At 42.5% G+C, this 15,796-nt stretch overlaps 1 protein-coding gene across 10 annotated transcripts in view; it reads left to right on the top strand.

Annotated features, from left to right (window-relative positions):
• The window catches only part of DENND1A (DENN domain containing 1A), a 540,810-nt gene that overhangs the window by 320,759 nt on the left and 204,255 nt on the right, over window positions 1-15,796 (top strand). For all 10 annotated transcript variants that reach the window (XM_073806587.1, XM_073806589.1, XM_073806585.1 and 7 more), the window contains one exon: window positions 13,764-13,809. In XM_073806587.1, coding sequence (XP_073662688.1) covers window positions 13,764-13,809 — 46 coding nt within the window. The remainder of the gene's footprint in view (window positions 1-13,763; window positions 13,810-15,796) is intronic.

Raw genomic sequence — 15,796 nt, 5'->3', positions numbered from 1 at the left:
GGAGATTGGTATCTGTTTATTAACTGCAAGATGTAGGAATGATGAAATAAAAGACCCCAAGAGAAAAAACATCCTCTATTCAAGGCTTGATTTGATCACCTTCAGCCTACTACCACTGCTTTGGTCAGAAACTACAAATGTCATGAAATTTGAGTCAATGCTAATAACTTTATTCTGTTGTGCTCGGTGACTTTCATCACCGTTGAGTTTAATCTTTGGTGGTAAGAGCCAGCAGGGATAACTAGCATTTTAAATAATGTGCTAGGAGCCTGAAACATGTAGATTTGAAGGAGGTTTGTTCCTCTGCAGATGATTTAAATGTTAAGTGCGTCCCCATGCAGGGGATACACGAAATGGAATCTGAAAACTATTATCTCCTGTAGAAATGAACTCTCAATTTACTCACTGCACAGGAAGGGCAGATTCTAGTCATTTTCACTGCCAGCAGGTGCCCTTTCTATGCATAATAGACTTCGCAAGTGTAATTAACACATGAAGACCACTGCTGCCAGTTTTTCTTCAGGTACACGCTGCTAGGAGTTTTCAGGACAACAGTGTAGGTTGTAAGAGCTTTTTACATTGCAATTGAAGATGAGGTGTTCATTGACTTTTGGACAAAGACATGCTAAATGGGGCTGAGCCTAGACCCTACTATTGGTATCATAGGTCGTGGACCCAGAGACCCCGAGAGCTGTAATGTGGCCTTTGGTAGAACAGAAGTCAGTGTAGCAAAGCTCTGGGATGCAGTGAATAAATAGAAAGTATGATGCTGAAACCCTGCAATTATGTGGAAGACTAATTGCACATTCACAAATACAACAACCAATTATTTAAGTTAACTTTAATTAGAGCTATAGTCACAAATTTTAACTATCTGAATAAATCCATTAAATACAAATAGTCTGCCCTAAATATTTCCTAAATTAATTCTTTTTCATGTTCCTTCCCATTTTTGGAGAGGGTGGTCAAGAAAGTGCCTGGGCTTTGTATTCAGACACACCGAAGTTCAAATCTGTTTCATCTCTTACTAGCTGTGTAACCATTAAAAGTCTGTTTTACCTCTCTGATCTGCCATTTCGTTTTCTGTGAAATGGGTTCACTTTACCTACTTTGAAGAGTGGCTTTAGGCATTAGAGTTACTGATCATCAAGTGGCACATAGGGGCCATTTAATAAATGGTGGTTGCTCTTACTATGGTTATTATAAACATGGGGCATGGATTTTGGTTTCCAGAAGGTCTAACTCACATCAAACGTTCTTCTTGCTTCTGCTGCCTTGTGAACTCAAGGGAAAACTTTATAATTCATCTTCTCTTTTTACCCATCAGATTGTTTTTATTTTGATTTTTTTTTTATTTAACTTGGGTTATTGTATGGTTGTTTTCATTTGCAGCTGTGGCATAAGAATGAAAAGAAAAGAAACAAAAGCAGATGGCAGAGAAAACGAAAGGAGTAAGACATTTCCAGCCCTTATGAATATTTAAAAACATGTGCTGCTGGTTCCTTTCTACTTAGATCTGTGCCATTCTCTTGATTTTGAAAGTGAAAATGAGAATGTTCCCTACCTTGGCTGATGGCAGCCCTGACCTTGGCCAGTGTTGGAAGAGCTTTCCCATTTCTGGGACAAAAGGATTAACCTGCTGATGAAAATCAGTGTTCCCTTTCATAATAATAATCACCATCTATTGAGTACAGCGTGCAAGTCAAGCTCTTTATAAACATGATTGCAAATCTTTAAAATCAAACTGTAAGGTAAATACTAGCTCCATTGTATAGGTTAGAAAATTGAAGCTCAGAGGGGTTTAGTGACTTACCCACCATGACACAACTAAGAAATGATAGAGCCTGCGCTTGAAATCCAAGGCCATCTCATTAAAGTGTTCCTTAGTAATATCCTTTAAAGAATTATGGAATAAGTTGTACCTATCACCAAGATTTTGTGAAAAAAATCCTTTACATAGGCTTTTTGATGACTTGCTAATAATTGCGGACTTACGTTATCATTCATTATTCATTCGTTCAACAAATATTTATAGAGCACTTAATATGTACCAGGCACTATGCTATGCTATGCTAATTAAATGTTGCTAATAAAAGGTCCCAGTAGAAGCCATATGGTATTTCCCATGTAAATACTTTTTCTCCCTACTCCTTCAGAAGTAGTCCTAAATGAGGACCACAAATCAGTTCCCAAATTGAATTGTACATTTGGATTATTCTGGACACCTGTTAACATATTTTCAAGTATGTGATAAAATATTTCCAAAGCAGATCAGGGCAGGTTCATATTTTACCCCAAAAAAGGCAGCCAGGCCAAGAGCCAAGTTAGTAGCGAACTCCTGATGTTCTCTGAGGGCATGGTTGAACCGAAAAGTTAAATCAAGTGTGTACAGTTAAGGTTTGGATTTTGTATTTGACTTTGTAAAACACCTCATATTTTCTGACATTTCTCGGTGCCTCTGGAATCCATTCTTCCACCCAGAGTGGAAGATTCTCTGTAAGACGTACTAGTTCTAGCCTCTTTATCTGTGCTGTATGTGGGGTTCTGAATCAACCCCCACAGGCTGCATCATGTATTCCATCTAGGATTTTTAGCAAACTGTCTTAATATGCCTTTTCACAGGGTGCGTAGTCCATGTGGGTGATGGGGCATCAGTCCAGACACAGCTGTGAAGTGACAGCTGGATGATCAGAGCTGGGTCCATTCTAATCTCTGTCTTCACTGATGCCATGAAATTTTGCGCAGGGAATAGATTGATGCTAAAGTAAGTGGGATTGTTGATACTCTTGGTGGCAGTGATAGAAATCAACAAAGTGTGGTGTGGTAGAAACAGGAAAACCCGGCTTCGGTTCTGCCTTCCCCATTTACTAGTTTTGAGGTCTCTGAACACCCCTGAGCCTGTTTTCTCTTCTGTTGAATGTGAATAGTAATAAGCTACTGATGAAAAGCAGGTGTTCCATAAATAGTAGGTACTATTTTTGTTATTACTGACTATGTGTATGTATTTGTAGTCAATATATATTAACGTGTATGTGTTTGTATATGTGTATATATAAAAATGAACCAACAATCCAATTCAAGTTCACAAGACCCAAGTAAGGTGGAAGTGGATTAGGTAGACAGGTATGACCGAAATTCTTTTCTATTTATCAAACTCTGGGCTGTGCAAGTTTTGTTCAAGATTGAATTCTAACACATAAGTAAAAACTGTGTCATTTCCATTTTGCAGCAAGTATTTATGAGTGCCTTTTATGTCCCTGGCATTGGACATAGGGAGATAGGAACTTATAGATGGTTCCGGATCTGAGGAAGCACTGCTTCACAAAAGAACTCAGGTGTCCAGGCAAGAGTTGGGAGGTTTTTTTTTTTTTTAAGCTAAGAGGCATCAAGGGGCCATGGTAGGTCCATTGCTCTGGGGGTACAACCACTGCAACAGGAGCTCATCTGGGAAGGCAGGAGGGGATAAGGACCAGGATTTCAGTTTGAAACAGAAGGAGGAGGTAAGGTGGGTCTGTGCTGGGCCTGATGGTTAGAAAGTGCACAATGTGTGCTGGTTGAACAAAGTGAAATTATAGATTCCTGGGTAAATCCCTTAGTAAGATTTGGCTGAACTTGACCTTGAGGTTTGAGCAGAGAGGGTAAGGAGTAGAAAATAATTCGGGCTTGGAAGTCAAAGCTCTGGGTCCAAATCCTGGCTCTGGTCCTACTGAATTTATGTCTTTGGGTGAATGACACAGTCTCTCTTTCCTCATCCACAGAATATAGCTAAAAATATAGTTCTCCGTAAAGAGCCTGGCATCAAGTAGGCACCTAAAAGGAAGTTGTTAGGTGATGACAGTCACTGAGCCCTATATTGAGATGCACCTTCATTTTCTTCAGCAGCACCTAAAACTGAAAATGCCAAGAGCCTTTGGAGGAAGCTTTGGACAAGTTCTGAGTAAACTGTCTCCCTGGTGGAAAAATGGGAGAGAGAAGAGATGGCTCTTTGCATTATCTATGCTGTGGATTCTGTAGGAATCTATATCTATACTATATAGGTTCTATAGGAAAACTGCCTTTTCAAGTTCTTCATTTGATTTTTAAAAATTGAAATGTAGGGCTTCCCTGGTGGCGCAGTGGTTGAGAGTCCGCCTGCCGATGCAGGGGACATGGGTTCGTGCCCTGGTCCGGGAAGATCCCACATGCCGCGGAGCGGCTGGGCCCCTGAGCCATGGCCGCTGAGGCTGCGCGTCCGGAGCCTGTGCTCCGCAATGGGAGAGGCCACAACAGTGAGAGGCCCACGTACCGGGAAAAAAAAAAAAAAAAAAATGAAATGTAATTCATATACCATAAAATTCATCCTTTTAAAAGTGTACAATTCAGTGGATTTTAGTGTATTCACAAGGTTGTGCAGCCATCACCACTAATTCCAGATCCATTAGGTTTTTAATACCTAATTTTTATCGTTGTTGGTAAGGTAATCCACCCTTATTAGTTAAAATAATACTTTTTAACCTTTCAGAAGTATATATAGCAAATGCAAATGTTCTATAAAAGTGAGTAGTCTGTGTAGATGGTTGGCATCAGACCCTTAATCTGACCCCTCCAAGGTGCCCCTGCTGGCACAGATGCTAGGAGTACAGTGTGTGACAGTGCTCATTCAGCCTCAGCGTTGACATTCCTGTGAGGGTGCTGAGGCTTGCAGGGTTAGAGGAGACATAGTGTCCCTTTACCATGGAAGTGACCCTTCCGCAGTCGGGGATGGTGGTTGTTGGCTTGCCCACCCCCCCTTCAGGGCACTCTCCTGACTGCAGCCCACCTCCCCATGGTCCTTCACATCCTTTGCTGCAGCATCTACATCTGAGTGTCTGGACCCACCCTGCCAGTCCCACCCTCCCAGTCCCCTTTCTGCTGCCTGATGTGGTTAGGGGCAGCAGCCTGCCTCCCTTGCCCCAGTTTCTGCCTGGCCTCCATGGGACATAGCTGGCTCTTATCTGTTCTTATATGACCAAGCCTTGGCCTGGTTTTCCATTTCTTGTGATACATCCTGTATGTAATTCCTCACTCCTCCCTGACCTGGAGCCTGTCTTGAATCCAACACTTAGAAAACTCTGGAATTTCTAAGACATAGTGTAGTGGTCTCTGCAGCAAAGACATTCTACATATGTTCATGGTCACCAGTAGAGCAGGAGCCACAGACCATGTAATGCCATCCTCAGAGAAGCTTCAGCTCTGGAGGAGGTTACCTTGTGGCAGGGATTTGCGGTTGTGTTGCTACCTCTCCCACAACGAGAATCCATGAAGCACCAGCGTAGTGCTAGGCTCAGAGTTATCTCTCAACAAATGTGGGTTTGTCTTCCCTGTGAATATTTGAAAGAATGAGAGACTAGGCTAAGAAGGTAATTGGACACTACGCACCTTGGCATGTGGCGTATCTTAGTCCTGGAAAAACAAGAAGAGATTTTTTTCCCCCTTGTTACCACTTGGGTTTTCAACGTTTACACTCTTTTGGGGTGTTACTTTCTCTTGGTTTATTTATCCATAAACCTCTTTTTCTCTTATTTCTTCTGTACATCATTCTTTCCTGGATTTCTACGAGGGTCTCATGGGTTCCTGGTGGCTCAAACCTGAGACTTCCTTTTGTGACCTGGCTCTGGCTGTCAATGGTTCTCACTGAACTCTCTGGGGCGATAGAGAGACCTGTCTCCTGACCTTTCCTCTGTGATTAACTTCTCCTGCTGCAGTGGTCTTAGCCATGGAGCCCTTCCTGATGTTTTCCAAGTCTGTCTCCTTCCGGTAGACTGAGGAGGCATAAAAGGGCAGACTACTCTAGGCTTTGATGTTGACCTCTCTGGGTTTTCGTCCAGGCGTTATCTTTATAACTTTTGTGTTTGTTTCGGTTGGGTTTGGTGGCTTGGAGCGCTTTCCCAACCCCCAAGGTTACCCCAGGAAGCCACAGGGCCACACTTAGGAGGGCATCGTCCCCCCTCCCCACTTTCACCCTCAGCTCAGATACACACGTGTCTCGCATTAGCAGGCCATTTCCAGTGACCAGCACCGCGCGCCCAGCTCCTCCACTGCTGTGAGCCCCACGCTCTGGCTGCCGAAACCACGGATGGAAATGAGGCAGTCTGTGCCGCCTCTCCTAATCTGGGGTTGCTCCTGTCCTCATACGTAGGGATCCTCCTCCTCTGTTGCTCATAAATCAGGGAGGGCCGGTTGGAAACCAGACAAGAAGTTAAATACTTTTTCCCCTAAGAAAATCTCGATTACCTAATGGCATTCGCACCCCTTCTACCTTTCAAGTCATATTTTCTGCCTCTCACCAGCTGTGACCTTTGTCAAGTCACTTAACCTCTTGGAGCCATGGGTTCCTCTGTGAATTACGGAGATCAGCCTTTCAAGATTGCTGTGGGAACGAGATGAGGTCATCTTAGGTCCGCCCCGCAGCACTTTGTAAGTCTCCTCACGGCAGCCTACACACATACAAGAATATGCTTATTGGCTGTCTGCTATTAATTGTAAGCTCCAAATAGGTAGGGATCAGAACTATTTTTTCTCTCCTCTATCCTCAGCCCAAGGTGGTGCCCAACATATAGTAATATTTACTGACTGAGTAATATTTACTGACTGACTGACCAGCACACGGAAAACACTGAGCACGTAGTAAATGCACCGTAAGTTGTTAGTTTTCTCTCTTTCCCTCCCCGGTTGCCTTTTTAAAATGGAAGCTCCTGAGAGACTAGTTTATTTTTCTCTATGGACACCGTGAATCACATTACAACCCTGTTTCCCTCTTTGGGTTGGCAGCTGGAGGACTCAGAGCCAAACCTGTGGCCGCCCCAGCAGGTGTGCAGCACCTCATGGCACACATAGAAGTGCTCACTCACTCCGACTTATGCTTTTTCCCTTTGCCCCTATTTTTTTTTTCCTATTTTTGCTGCTGTATTGAACATATTTCTATAAACTGCCGTAAATTCTATTTAGAACAAGAAAGGGTGTCAATTCATTTAAGCTGGTTGGCAAATGTAGTTTTATTCTGGCTACAAAATGTCCACTTGCTATTTTATTTTTCAGCTGTAATTATCAAATACCCATTTTTTTTTGTTAAGTGTAACATAATGGTTAAAAAAAAGTTAATGTAAAGCAACAGTAGTATAAGAGACTCCTGAAGTAGGAGGATATGGGCTGGAATCACCATTAACTGTGACCATGGGCAAGTTTCTGAGAATCCCTTTTTTAATCTATAAAATGGATGGTATAAATTGGATTATTTGAGGATTAAATGAGATAAGGGCTCCCACACAGCCCTTGGTATTTGGCGAGCACTCGGCACATACCCGCCTCTTTATTCCTCCTGCTCTGCACACAGCCCCACCATGGACTCTAGGGAATCAGAAACAAAGTTCGGTTCTCCTGTGACTGACAGTCTGGAATAACCATACAAATTAGCGCGTGCTTTATGCCAAATGGGCAACCCAGACAAAAGCCTCTGAATAGGGAGGTGTTAGCAAGCCCGGCGTGATCTGAGAAGTGGTGCTTGGCGGACAGCACAGGTTCAGTAGGACTTAGAGGAGGCGGGGACTGGGGCCCACGGGGACACTCGTGGCTCAGCTCAGAGGCAAGTTGGGGTTCCTGTGGTGAGGGGCTGGCCGGAGTCTCGGACAGAACGTGGAGGGGCCCGGGACTTGGCACAGCTGCTGGCGGGCCCCCAGGGAGCAGGTTAGAGCAAACCTCCGAACCTCCTTCCACTTTTCTTCCACAGCCGGGCACGTGCTGGGCTCCTGGGAAGCAGTGAGCTTGCTCTCTCTCAGTGTGACAGACTTGGGTTCTAGTCTCAGGGCTGCTGTGTGACCTCAGTGAGTTGTTTAGCTTCCCAGCCCTCGTTTCCTCATCTGTATGGGAGGCGGTGCTGGTACCTACCTCATACCGTTGTCCTGAGGGTCCAGTGAGAAAGTGCCTGTCAAGCCCTTAGCCTAGTGCTGGCTATGGCAAGTGCATCATGAACGGCACTGGCTCTTCCTGGCTCCCTGTGCGACACTGGCCATCGCATTAGCCTGCGGCCCATCTGTCTGGTCACTTTCAGGAAGATGAAGACTAGGATTATCTGTGTTCTCCAGCAAGGTGTGTTGTATGGTCTTTGTTCGCTTTCTTTTCCCCGTTCTGTTGTCCTTTAACCTCTCTAGCAATGCCAGGCTTTGTTATTTCAGAGCAGAATTTTAAACTGTAAGACAAACTGTGTTTACACGTTTGTTTCTTTTCAAAAAAGAAGGAGGGGAGGGAGGGAGGGAGAGAGGAGGGAAGAAGGAAGGAAGGAAAGCTCAAATGAGTAAGACCAAGAGTTTTCCTTTCCTTTAAAGACAGTGAGCTGAGGAAAGACTTGTGGGCTCCCTTTGCAGATCTGGGTATTTGGCTAAAAAGTTTGAGTGCCTCTGAGAGGCGAGATGGGTGCTGTGATGTGTACACTGTAATGCTCACTATGCTTTAATATGGGAAAAGAAAAAGAGTAGACCTTCCAAACCCCTGGGTAGCTCTACGCTGTATCCTTACTAAGGTCAAAGAGGTGTTGCTCCTGGGGAGGCGGGGGTGGGGGCCCTCCTACCTCTCTCCACATCTCATCTCACCTCCCCTCCCCTCCTCTCCCTCTTTGTCTTGGGAAGCTGCCTTTTATATATTTGAGCAGCCAGTGTTCCTTTATTTCACCTGACTCTTTTCCAATTAGTAGCCGCTCACCTCAGGGGAACATAATTAAAAGGGCTCTAGTTATCTGGGGGAAAGGAATTAACAAATTGAGAAAGTGCAGTAATAATGAACGGGGACTATAGGATCATTAATAAGTCTGCAGTATCCATATTCATGCCTGTCTATTGCTAGGAATGAGCTCATGCTGCAGGACTTACCTATAAGAGCAGTGCTCTGCGTTGCAGGTCTGGAGTTGGTGAGAGGACTGGGTGAATAGCCCCCTTGGTTTTCCAGCACGCCTTTTCTTTTGGCTTAAGTATGTGCTGTGGGACAGTATAGGCTTTCAGTCCAACAGCCCTGACTTTGAATTACAGCTTCACTCTAGCTTTGTGACCCTGGGGCAAGTTACTTCACCTTTCCAAGCAAGCCTGTTTCCCAATCTGAAAATGTGGATAGCAGTGACACCTTGCAGAGTTGCCTTGAGAATTACGTGTGAGTGATGCACAAAAGCACCTGGGTTATAGTAGCTCAATTGATATTAGTTCCTTTTCCCCTTAAGAGGATTCAAAGTAAACATACCTTTCAGGTAAAGGTCATTATGTTGTCACTGCCTTGACACTAGCAATATAACCCCTCTCCTTTTCAGGGGAGAAGGAAGAAAGAATAGCTTTTACTCTTCCAAGATGACAGTGATGAAGTTAGATAGTGCCGTAATTCCCAGAGAACAAAGGCCTAGGGCAGATACACCCTGTCCCGCTACTCAGAGATGTACAGTGGCAACCCACAATCGCCGTCAGCCATAGGGCAGTTGTGACACGGTTGTGATGGCCCACCTATGCATGAACTTGGTCGTAGCTGTTAATATTATCACCGCTTTAATTTAATCATGTGCATTGTTGGTTCTGCACATGTTGTATCTAATTGCCATTTAAAATGTCTTCCAAATTGCAGTCAGATTCAGCATTGAAATGTAAAGTCAGTGTGAATGGTGAAAGGCACCAGAGCAGAGAAGCATGGTGTTCATTTACTATTGGTGAAACAGATATTTGCGTTGATATTTTCTTGATAAGCAATAAACAAGTTCTTTCTGGGACCTAACAAATGAAGATAGCATCTAGATAAAGTATTATGTTTTGTTACTGAGATACCTTGGATGAAACAAGGGCATTGATGACTCTGAATCAGAAAATGATTCAGAAGAGTCAGGTTCTGAATGTGAAGTTTCTTAGGACTAGCTTAACCAATTTTTTGCTATATTTTCTTTTTAAGAAAGCGTGATGAGTGGTTTTACAAATTTGTCATTCTGTGTGATAAGCAAGTAATGAGTCATAGTTTACTTGGTGGTTTTTGCATTTTGGGTGGTACATAAAATCAAGTTTAAATGTTACCCTCTGAAGAAAGTGATAAACAACCCTACTGAGCTCAGTAAGTAGACAGGTGACAAGGGAGTGTGCTTGGGGTCAGAAACTCATGTATAGAGGTGATGCATGTCAAACACCTCACGCTCATCACGGAGTCTCGACTGTCCTCACCAACACTTTGCCAGGTATCCTTCAGAACCAGGGAAGGAACAAGAAACCATTCTTTGGGCACTAAGAGAATGGGTCCAGTCACACCAGCCATGCCAGGGCTGTGAAGAGAACCCACTTGGACATAATAGCTTACTGAGCCTACCATGTGCTGCTCCTGTGCTAGGCACTTCATGGGTTCTCTCTAATCCTTGCAACAATCTTGAAAGATTTCCACTGGGGCTGGTACTGCCCTTTTAAAAGACACTTTACCAAGATATAACAAAAGATATTAAAAACAGTCCTGCCCTTTGACTTGGTAATTCCGTATTTGGGAATTCATGCACATGAAGTTGTTCATTTTCATTACGATGTTACTTATAGTGAAAAGTTGGAAGTGGCTTAATGTCTAACTCTAGCAATAGGGTTCAGCAAATTAAAGGACATCCATACTTGGTTGAATATTACATAGTCTTTAAAATAATCACAAAGTTTACAGTATAATATGGGAAATGTTAATGTAGCCAGTGAGAAAACAATAAAATATATGCACTCTATAATTTCAAAGATATTTTTAAATATTAATGTTAATATTGGAGGAGAATAATACAAAAATAAAAGTAGTTGTGATAAGATGACTTGATCGTGGGTGAGTGTCCCCTCCTCCCAAATTTCTCTTTACAACAACAAGAAAAAACAAACAAAAGAGAATGATTCAGTAGCTGTAAAAACTATTGAGGTATATTGAGAATACAAATTGTTTTCAGAATGCAGGTAGAATTACCCAGTTACATATTTGCTGCATTCAGATGTTAAGGAGTCTCTGGGGTTTCTTTTTTTCCTCTCTCCCTCTCCCCACTTGAAATTTGTAATCATTGTATTTGCAGAGCAAAAATGCAGTAGATTCAGGGACACATTTGAGGTTTTGTAAGCAAATGATGATACAGTAAAAGGTATTTGTTCAAATTTGCATTCATACAAAACATGGTGTGCTGTGATTTCAGAATAAATGTGTTTTAAATATTTTCTAAATACAGAGCTGTTGCAGCCCTAAGTTGGCTAAGAAACTACATTTCTATGACAGGCCATAATTACCCTTTGGTAAATTATTGGGCTTAAAAAAAAAAAAAAATAGCCTACCTAATGGTACCTGAAGAGTGAGTCTCACTTTGTCCCTTTCTACATCTGCCATCACTTCTAAGACTCCTTTTTACTCTCTTTCATTGATTTTTATTGCAGGACAAAAGGGCATGGCATTAAAACCTACATATTTAAAATTCTAGAAATTTTTTTTTTCAGATAAGAGCCTATAGTCTCAGATAAGAGCCTAAATTATACAGAGGCTTTTGCTGTAGGTATTTATTTTTACCTTTTTCTCACAGTTGTTTGAATGTCCTTTTCTATACATTAATTCATATGTTGGAATTTCAGTTCAGAAATTCTAATTAAAACTCAGGGTCATTTGTCACTTGCATGACAGTGCTGGTAGGAGCTGGGAAAGTTTATAAGATTTGGTTAAATATTATGGATTTGAGTTTTCTCCCTTCTATGTGTTTGGCTGTACTTCTGGACACATTAATAAGTGGCCATTTTTCTGGAATTCTGCACTCTTCCTGCTTCCTTTCATTACATTAGGCAAGGTTCCACTAGATGAGGCATTTGCAGTCTTAAGACTTCCTGCCAGGGTTCAGACTTTGTATTTTTGACATTGAAGCTGTCGTGTTCCTGAAGCTACTTAATTAGAAACACATTCATTTCAATGTACACTGGAGAAAGCTTGGACAGCAGAGCCAGGCACACTGGGAAGTTTGAGCATTTGTGTAGCTGGCAGCTAAACTAATGGTTTACAGTTTAAGGGGAAAAAATATCATAGGGCATTTCCTTGCCCCTAGAAGCGAAGGGAAGCTGAATGTGCACAGCAGATCCCTTTTTTAAAAAGGAAAGAAGAAGAAGAAGAAAGACAACTCCACTTTCACTGCAGTTTTGTGTCTAATTCTTTCTTTGGCTATTATCAAATCCAAAAATCTTCTAGAAGAATAGTTGCCAAACTGGGCTGCTAATATTCAAGACTGTTTTACAGGCTCCCAAGATATATTCCTGCAGAGGTCTGTAGTAAGGAGAACATTTTATATTCTGGGGAAGGATTTTTGCTTGAAGAATTTTATTTGTTGAATGGTAATGAGGGAATTGTGCTCTTTCTTATTTTTAAATGTTTGAGCAATTTTAAAATGCACATATGATGTTTAAAAAACCTTCGTTGCCCATCCATTGCTTTCAGGATAAAGCCTAAACTCCTCAGCATTCAGTGGAAAGCAAACCTCTCCTTTTTCATTTCTTACCCCTCCTCACTTCCCTACCCTGTCCCCAAGAAAGCCACCCTCCTAGGTCCACTTCCATGCCACCAGCTGCCCCAGAGGAAAGGTACCTGGGCACCTCAAGTCTGAGCCAGGTATCTTTCCACTGGGCTCATAAAATACCTTTTTGTACCTTTCTCAGGATGTATCACATGCTGGAGAGACAGATGGAAACATTGTCAATGTCTTGCTTCCTCTCTACTCCTTGACCTCCCTACCTGCAGGAAAAATACTGGGTGGGAGGCGGGCCTGGGGATTTTAGGTCCAATATTACAAAGTCAGTGTGGCATGGAGGAAGAGGGTTTGGAGTCAAATCCTAGGGTTGCCGCTTGTTTTAATGGCATTAGAGAAGTGATTTAAGCTCTCTGGGCCTATTTCCTCCTCTGTAAAATGAATATAATACCTACCTTGTGAGGTTGTGTGGGTTAGGAAAGATGAATTTCAAGTTCCTTGTATAATGGCTAGCCCATTTATCGTTGGTAAGTAGCATCATAATGATAATTTATATGTGTGCCCCTGAAACCAAAGGAAGTCAATCCATAATGCCCAGGTTTTAAAGCCCCTGGAGTTGGGTTCTCATCTCCTGCTCAGTCACTAACTAAGGGAACCCATTGCTCTGGGAATGAAGCAGTTGGAAGGGGCTTTTTGAATTAGTGTCATCAGATGGCATGTGTGCAGTTGGGGTGGAGATGCTTGCTGGCTTTGATGCACTTCGTCCAACCAGAATGAACAGTTAGATCACATCTCTTGATGGCAGGAGGAAACAGCAAATAAAAAATCATTCCTCTTTGAAGCACATCATGCCCTCCATCTGACATTGTTAACTGCTTTTTCTTTTGTAATCATGGCAACAGTGGTTCCCATTTGTACCAGGAACTGCACTAATCACTCGACGTATATTTTCTCATTCTGATAGCAAGCTGCCAGTTAGATTCCAAAGTGCCATTTTAAAGATAAGGCAACTGAGGCTATGCAATCGCATGGCTGCTACTTAGGGACTAACGCCAGGGTCAGTGCTCTTCCCGCCACCCATGCTTTTAAGGCTGCCCACATTTTGAAATTCTTCCGAAGTTTCTAGGCTTGGGAACAAAATGTCACATTAGGATTTTTGTTGTGAAAGGAAATGTAACTGTGCATACGTTTATTAAAACAGTTTTTCTCCAAATAGTGAACCATGTGTAATTTTCTGTCAGAAGCAACAGACATTAAAGCAGCTGTGTGTCTCTGTTTCTCTTCACAGCGCTCCCATGCCCTACCTCATAGGAATCCATTTAAGTTTAATGGAGGTAAGTGGGCTCCTCTCCTCCCCAGATATCTCTGTTTGCGGTTGTGTTTTGCTATGTGGCAGTGGAAAAGACGCAGTCTCTGGATTCACAGCTCTACACACGGGAGCGTGTCAGAGCAACGCCTCATGCACAGAGCTGAGCGTTCAGCTTAGACCCTTTCCACTGGGCTCTTGTTTCCAGTGTTTTTCCACTTTGTTTGGAGATTGTCAATTTTCATGGGTGAGGGAGTGAGGTTCAAAGAGGCAGGAGGAAAGGGTTCTTTAAGGGTTTGAACGAGGGAAGGAAAATGATTCACTTTTCAAAATGATGTTTATTCTAAAACACTGCAACAATATTATATTACATTTTTTCTCTGTAGAAAATGTGGTATAGAAAATATACAGAAGTATAAGTAGGAAAATTAAAATTATCCACAATACCATTATTCCAGATTCAACCACTGTTAGCATTTTATTTTTCTTCATCCTCGTCTTTATTCTGTGAATATATATTTTGTATAAATGTACTTCACTGTTATGGTATAGAATTTTATGTCTTTATTTCATTTAATATTATGGCATGGGGATTTCTACATGTTTTTGTCTACTCTCAGTAATAATTTTTAATTTGCTACTGGCCCTTCCACTGTTTGGATATGCCACAACTTAGCCATTTTCCTATTACTGTTGGACACTTAAAGCTGTTTATAATATTTCACTATTATAAATAGCATGTCAGTGAACATCTTTATGCATAAGGCTTAATCTGCATCTTGACTTAACTTCCTTAGCGTAGAACCCCTAAAGTAGAAATGCTTGGTCAAAGCTATGAATCTAAGGCCAGATTGCTTTCTGCATGGCTGTACCGGTTAGATAGCAATTCTTTTAAGGGACTTTTCTGTGCTTTTGTAAGTGCCACTGGTTTGTAGACATGAACCCTAAGCTTTTCCCTCCTCAGGAGAGAGCTGAAATTTGCACTAGAGCAAAATGGGGCAGGAGGTAGGGGGCTTGCCTGTTTTGCACAGGAGATAAGCTCTCAGAGGGAAAAACTAAAGCCATGTCCGTCTGTGATGATGCTTTGCATGTCTTAAAGGAAGTGCTACTTCTCTTCTTCTGTTGCCTTCATTTCACGTCGACGAGGACCACCTGCTTCTTCACTGTTGCACACTGTGCTATTGTGCTTACGAAAATGAAACAAGTTGGTTATCGAAAAACCTGTTTGTTTGACATTGAGAATCTTGATCAAAATAGACCACAGAAATCTGCTCAAATTTCTAATTTGACAGGACGGCCATGTGGCTCCTACATTCTGTTAACAGTTCCTCCTTGTCATCACCCAGCCCTGAGCACATACAGTACACAGTTTATGGACTATCTTGGATGGTGTATTTAGATCAGCTTGAAGAGATTTCTTCTGTGTTTTACCTTTGTTTGTCAAGTTTGGGGGTGTATTCAAAGCTCCTGTGTGAAAAATTGAAAGTGAGTACTTGCTAATAGAACTTTCGTGTCAATTGTTGTACAGTTGGAAACTCTAATCTAAAGACCATTTGGTCTATCGGCATCCACAGCTCTTTCCTGCCTCTTCTGCCTTCCAGGCTGTTCCAGCACAGGTTTTTTCAGGCTCCGTTTCACAGCCCTTTACCTTGAGCATTGTCCAGGTTTCTAGTCTTGGCTTGCTTTTCTTTTCTATATGCCCTCTGGCCATCTTTTGTAAGGCTTTTTGCTTTTGCCACCAGGGTAATGTCAGTGACTCCCAACTGTGATTCTAACACTGGCATGCCTCTCTCTGAACTTAAGGCCCAGAGCTGCAAATGCCAGTGGAAGGTCACCAAGATGTACTGTCGACGTCTCAAACTCAGTCTTCCCCAAACCCCTTATTACACACACCCGTCGAGTTACTCCACTCCCCTTCTGCTGTTCCCGGTCCCCGTGAGCGGCACCACTGCCTGAAAAGGCACCAAAGTGGGTCACGCGGAGCATGGCTGAGTGTCCTCTTTCTCATTCCTCTC

This window comes from Tursiops truncatus, chromosome 6, assembly GCF_011762595.2.
Source record: "Tursiops truncatus isolate mTurTru1 chromosome 6, mTurTru1.mat.Y, whole genome shotgun sequence".
NCBI classification, from domain to species: domain Eukaryota; kingdom Metazoa; phylum Chordata; class Mammalia; order Artiodactyla; family Delphinidae; genus Tursiops; species Tursiops truncatus.
The sequence above is the reverse complement of the archived record's forward strand: the minus strand, read 5'-3'. Positions and strand labels throughout refer to the sequence as shown.